Genomic DNA, 6,804 nt, shown 5'->3' with positions numbered 1-6,804 from the left:
ATATGTTGCTGTCACAGAAGCCAGCAAGGAAATGGTCTGGCTACAAGGTTTCTTGGAGGAATTGGGCAAGAAACAACAAGACAATGTCTTGTATTGTGACAGTCAGAGTGCTATCCATCTAGCAAAAAATCCGTCCTTCCATTCCAGAACGAAGCATATACAGTTGCGGTATCATTTTATCCGGTCACTTCTGGAAGATGGGATTTTGAAACTCGAGAAGATAAGTGGAGCTCAAAATCCAGCGGACATGCTAACGAAGACGGTAACCATTGATAAACTGAGGTTGTGTTCAACTTCAGTTGGTATGCTTGAGTAACAAGACCAGAGGAGCTGTTGCATTGATCGGGGTGTGAAGACAGATTGAAATCAGTCTTCAAGTGGGAGATTGTTAGTCAAAAAGTTGGTTCTAACAATTTGTCAAAAAGTTGGTGCTTTGCAGAAAAGTTTTGGCTGCTTTTGACTAATGCGCATGATTTTTCAACCTTTGCTACAGTAACACTATTCCAATTTTGCCTATAAATTGCTAGGATTCGCAGCAGCTTGTGAACACACCAAAAGAAAAAAGCATAAAAGAGTGAGCAAGAGTGGGTTTGAGACGAAAGCTTATTTGGAAGCTTTTGGTGTGAGAAAATTAGATAGTAATTTTCTCGGGGTATAACGGGTTGTGAGTTGAGTGTTGTGAGTGTTGTAAACACTGTATATTTTTCTCCCTTGATTAAATAGATCTGCAGCAGCTCCGGAGACGTAGGCATAATTGGCCGAACTCCGTTATCAAATTTGTGTCTTTATTATTCCGCATTTATCTCGCTCTCACATATCTGGTTAGAGGGAAATTGCACATAATTTCCCAACACGTTTGTTGTCTGCCGAAGAAGAAAAATTAAGAAAGAAGACATTGGGTGAGCCCAACAAATTAAAAAGAAAAGAAAAAAATAATTTTTGGATGCAATTGTAACTTTCGTTAAGCCTCCGAATGAATTTGCATACTAATCGACACCCTAGGATATTAAATACGACGAATGTTGGCATAAAATTATTTTTACTCGAGCAGGGACAACCTTGAGATTGTATTTAGTATTTAACCCTATTTTCTACCAAACACTTAGATAAAATATCAAACTTATTTGATTACTCCTACCTATCTTGCTTTTATTAATCATAATATTTTCCAACATCAATACGAGAGTGTATTCAATCCAGAATTAAAACACACACTAATGAGTCCTCCCCCCCCACCACCAAAAAAAAAAGAAAAAAAAAATCGTTAGATTAAGCCACATCTATCGGTTATCATTCATTTCCTCACTTTCAGCTGCTCAAATTCGTTACTTTTCGTTAGTGTTCGTCAAATTCATTCTTAAATCACGTTTCCAACTCCAGATGTTTCCCGGATCGGCGGATTGTACTTGTTGATCGGTTAAGCTGTTCCACTTTTTGTGGTTTTTAGCTTCTGAGAAATTTTCGAAATTCGATTTTCGGCTTGTTTTAATTATTTGCTTCGATTCACTCTCAATAGTTTCTTTTGCAACTTTGAGCTAATTTTACCTTTCTCCTGACTTGCTTCTTTATTATTTTTTCTCACAAGGAGTATATATGTCAAGGTAAAATATTGTTCCCATTCTACAATTTCAGGTTTCTATATGGAGTATTAGCGCATGTATTTGTTGATTAGGTCGATTCGGTATTCATTCTCTGGGTTTTTGGTTTCTGAAGAGTTGAGTATTAAGTTTATCAGCATTAGTGATTACCTTATATTATGCTGTTACTTTTAGCCATTTTCATTTTAATTGCTTATGCTTATCAAGTTGGTTTGTTTATCAATCGATGTGCATTTTGGAGCTTGATTTACTTCGAATTAGTAAGCTGTAGTTTTAGCCATCTTTCACGGTTTCTTTCAGCAACACACAACATAACTTTCGTTTGTTTCTTTATTGAGTGTGGAATATTTGGTTGGTTTTTGAAAGAAAGAATTATGAACTTTTATTTAGGAGTATAAAATATCTATTACATTAGTATGCTCATTTTGTGTGTGCAGACAAACTTGTTTAGCTACGTATGATAGCTGCGTTCCTGACATGCATATGGAAAATTCTTCAAACTATTACAATTCTTTTTGAAGAAAAACTTGGAAAATAGTCGATAATCCTTGCTTCCTTCTGCCTCTTTATATAGAGGTTTGAGACCTCTTCACACTTTCGCGTTATTGGCCTCTGCTCTTCATGTAAAGTGAGGTCCATATATTTAGTTATTGCTATCGATTATAACTTTTTCACGCTCATGGTCCTGCTTTTACTTTCTTGCGAATGAAAGACCCAATTACTAGTACATGCTGGGCTCTCCCAGCTTAAAGTTACATGACTTTCTTTTCTCTTGTGGAAATCTACTTTTTTGTTGGCACTCTTGACGTTCTTTTCATTGGAGCCTTGTTGTCTCCGACTTTCACTCTGTCCATTCTTAGCTGGACAATGTCTCTACGAATCTCGATCTCTAATTCTCTATGTCAAATGTCTGATGAGCCATATTACAGTATTTTTAGTAACTTCTGTCTATCGTTATTTTTAGTAGATCAGTGTCGCATTAGCTATCTACTTTTCACACCATGATCCCCTAGTTTTTTCTTGGTGTCTCTTATTTTCTCTAGATCAAAGTTGATATTGGTTTCCTCAATATGGCAGATGGATTCATGCTGCTCTAGTAATAGGTGCTACTGCAACAGATTTTTTACTGTGAGGTAAGAATTTGCATTTTACTTTGTTTACAGCAATTCCAAGGTCTTGTGACAATGAAGTGCAGTCTGTTGATAAGACGCTTTCCCTCCAACTAATAAGTTGGGGGATCGAGTCACCTAGAAGATTAGAGTATGAGTGTGTTTTTCTTTCTTTGGGTAATAACAAATTTTTTTTTTTTTAAAAAGAAGCAATTCCAAGGTTTTGTATGTAGATTTTGAAGCAAACTGGACAAACTCAATCAAACAACATATAAAATGTGTAGAACTTGCTACACTTGATGAACTACATTTGGAGCCATCTATGGCATCCCCGGACCACATAAATGCCCGAGTGTTAGCGTGTCAATAAAAAAACACATTCAACACCCGGTTTGTTCACACAAACCATAAAAAAGTATAATCACTCCATAGATTCTTGATGTATGCTCTGTTTGATAGGTAGGAAATGAGGCTACTTGCTTATAAGCTCAACCAATGTCTTGAAAGATGCAGCAGAACTGGACGGATAACCACCCTCAAAGATGCCTCTCAAGGCAATTGCTCGATTGCGAACTTCTCCATCATCCATCAGCAGGTTAATTCCTTGATTTATATCAAACTTCTTCACCATTTCTGATTCATCGTCTATACCAGGAATCATGTAGCCAACATTATGATACTTGACCACCAACTTGGCATTGTAAAATTGGTCCCCCCTGATCGGCCAGGCCACAAATGGGATGCCGCAAGCGATTGCCTCCACCGTCGAATTCCACCCACAGTGCGACAAAAATCCTCCCGTTGAGGGATGACTGAGTATTGATAGCTGTGGTGCCCATCCCTTTATGATAAGGCCTCTATTCCCAACTCTTTCTTCCAAGCCATGGGGCTGATACCCTTCTTTAGAATCTGACATGGCTCTGCCGCCAGAAATGCTGACAGACGGGCCGGGCTGTCCAGCTCCCGGCTGGATGACCCATATAAATGATTTGTCCGTCTCCGCCAATGCCTCTGCCAACTGATCAAACTCTTCCAGAGATGGACCAACCTCAGTACCAAATGACACATATATGACGGAATGACGTGGCTTCGAATCGAGCCACTGGATCACCTCATCTTCTGTGTAGTTCGTTTCACGGTTCGGCCTACTATCTCTATCATGAACAACCGAACCGATTGATTTCCAGAATGTCTCCGGCAATAATGGGCCCACGCCGAAAACAGGCTTCTCCACTTGACCCGTAAGGTACTTGAGAAATGGAGCTTCAAGACCATCACAAGTGTTGATTAACACAGCAGTAGAGCCTTCAGTCTCATCCATCCAGCGTGTGGACCCTCTGGGCCCCCTGCCTCCACCTCTACCTCCATCTCCACCTGTAGGTCCTCTACCTCTACCTCCACCTCTACCTCCGCCATGCTCATGCCGCCGGCGATCCTGTCTCTTCGTATCCGAATAGCTGAGGGCCATGCTCTCTGGCAGCCCAGGTAGTTTTTGGGCCTGGTCGGGCCCGATATTTTCTACGTGAGCTTTCCATGCAGCATACTCCATAGCAGCGGAGCAAGCGCCAGAGGTGAAGAAGGACACAATGGGAATGTTGGCTTTCTTGAAAATGTCTTTGCTCCAGTTCATCATCACGTCCATCACCACGAATGCAGGCCGGACCTTCTCGTACCTTTCGGAGAGGAATGATTCGATCCCCTGTGCCAGCTGGTGGTGGTGGTGGAGGCCCGGTTTGGTACCGGGTCTAGACCAATCTCCATCGGAAGCATCCGGCGGCAGTGTCGTCTCCGGCGGAGGGGACGAAGACGATGATTCGATTTGGACGATTTCGACTGAAGGGTGGTGGGGGAGATCGGAAGGAATGGAGGAGGAGAGATGAGAAGGGATGATGAAGATTGAGTTGCAGTTGTGAGAGGATAAGTGTTTGCAGAGCTCAGCACATGGAAAGAGATGGCCTTGTCCGAAAAATGGCAGCACCAATATATCTGTTGTTGCACTTGCACCTTCCATTTCTTGCTTAATTTTCCTATTCTTTACAATTCTCGACTGCTATATATATATGTTCTTCTCCACACACGCGTACGTGTTTGCGTGTGTGGACGCGATACAGCATGACAAGATGAGTGATGGAAGAAAAGAATAGGATGTATTTGTCAACGAGATTTAATGAAGTAGTCAAAAGTAACGTGTTGGTTTGAAAGATACGTGTGGGCCTTACCGAAATAATAAATGTATTCGCAAACTTGGCGTAGTGCCCAAACATCTTCATGCCTAAAACATGATTTTTATTTTATTTTTTATCACAACAAATTATAGGCTCCACCACTTTATCAATTTTATTTTTTAATTACTCTTATTTTTAATAATCGTATTCAAAAGTAGGGAACCATGTTTAGTGAAATGAGAAAAGTATTTTTAAGTTCAATCTCATCTAGCCCATATCACACCATACATTGCACTAATATTAACAAAAATATTGTAAAAGTGATCGGAATTAACGAATTTGTAGCATATGTTCTTCGGAACGAACTAGTGGTAGTTTGGGTTTCTTTCTATTAACATTTTTATAAATGTCTTTTATAAGTTTGAACCTGTTATATTTACTCATTTCGTCTCAACTTTTAGTATACAATTGACAGTGGCATAGGTTTTAATAAAATGATTAAGTGTATTGTGAGTGGAATAAGGGTCTCATCTTTTATGTAAGTTTAAAATAATTAAAGTGGATTAATGACCCCACCTACTTGGCTACTTTTACTAAAAATAATAATGAATAATAAAATATGGGACGTGTTGGGATTGGGTCGAAAAACGTAGCAGAAATAATTTTTTCGAAATTATAAATGAAAATACTCCCTCCGTCCGCCAAAAGTAGTCCACTTTGGCGGGCACGGAGTTTAATAAAATGTGTGATGATGTTGATGTAGTGGAGAAAGGGTCCCACCACTTTATGAGATGTGTGGTTGAGATTGAATTTGGAGTGGGTTTTTTGTAAATAAAGAGTGTTTGTAAGGATAAAATATAAATGTGGATGGTGGGACCATGGCTTAAAAAGGAAAGTGGAATATTTTTTGCGGATGCCAAATATAGTAATTGTGGAATACTTTTGGCGGACGGAGGGAGTAACTATTATTTCATTCCAACGGCATTAACGACTTCACGTTAACATGATGAGAGAGCGAGAAAAACAATGCAGAAGACGTTTTTTAACTTTTGCAGAAACGATCCCAATTAACGCAATAATTAACTCGCTTAATTATGGAATTAATATCTTTCTGCGGTTACGTCTGCTGGACAACCGCCTCTTTTCTTCTTCTCCAATTCGGAGAGTATCCGAATATCTTATATCTGAATACAGTTATATATATCCATATATATATATATATATATATATATATATAGGAAGTGGTTCAATTGAGAAACCCATCTTTGTTGAGAAGTGAGAAGGTATTCAAGCCATAGATTTCCCACAATCAAACGGATGAGATGCATTCTTCAAACTTGTAGTCAAAATATTAAAAGGGCTACTTTAGACATCTTCTCATATAATTGGACGTTACTGTAACCGAAGATATTCATTTTTTTTTATGCTGTTGTGTTATACAGGTATACTCATTTAATGCCCCGTAATATGTCAATATATATGTTTGGGTGATTTGAAAATATCTTGAAGCAAAACCATTCGCCCATCAAAAAAAAAAAATCAATTCGTATCCGAGGAATTTTTTTATGAAATTTATAGATGGTCAATTCCCATTCTTGGTATTTTATCAATCATTCCACACACCCACATATATAATAATCAGTAATGAAGTTCAAAAAAATAAATCGGTGACAATTTTTTCACAGTTGCGTTGAACTTTAAATTCAATACGTTGAACTTTAAATCGTTCAACTTTAATATGCAACTTTTTTCATCGTTGAACTTTAATATGCAACTTTTTTCTTCGTTAGGTTTGTTGATTTGTCTTGATTTATTCCTTGGCAGCCTTTGTGGAAAAAGGAAATGGTTGGTGATCCACAATTGCTTTCGGTGGCATGCAATTGTTGAAATGGTTGGTGGCATGCAATTGTGGATTTGTTTAATTAGTTTTTC

At 38.5% G+C, this 6,804-nt stretch overlaps 1 protein-coding gene across 1 annotated transcript; it reads right to left on the bottom strand.

Annotated features, from left to right (window-relative positions):
- Nucleotides 1-2,954: 2,954 nt before the first annotated feature.
- Nucleotides 2,955-4,820, bottom strand: LOC130987056 (UDP-glycosyltransferase 73B4-like). Its single transcript, XM_057910619.1, has one exon. It carries the CDS (start codon nucleotides 4,716-4,718, stop codon nucleotides 3,180-3,182), a length of 1,539 nt encoding a protein of 512 aa, XP_057766602.1. The 5' UTR covers nucleotides 4,719-4,820; the 3' UTR covers nucleotides 2,955-3,179.
- Nucleotides 4,821-6,804: the final 1,984 nt, after the last annotated feature.

This window comes from Salvia miltiorrhiza, chromosome 5, assembly GCF_028751815.1.
Source record: "Salvia miltiorrhiza cultivar Shanhuang (shh) chromosome 5, IMPLAD_Smil_shh, whole genome shotgun sequence".
Taxonomy (NCBI): Eukaryota; Viridiplantae; Streptophyta; class Magnoliopsida; order Lamiales; family Lamiaceae; genus Salvia; species Salvia miltiorrhiza.
Note: the sequence above shows the minus strand (reverse complement) of the source record. Positions and strands in the feature narration are given on the sequence as shown.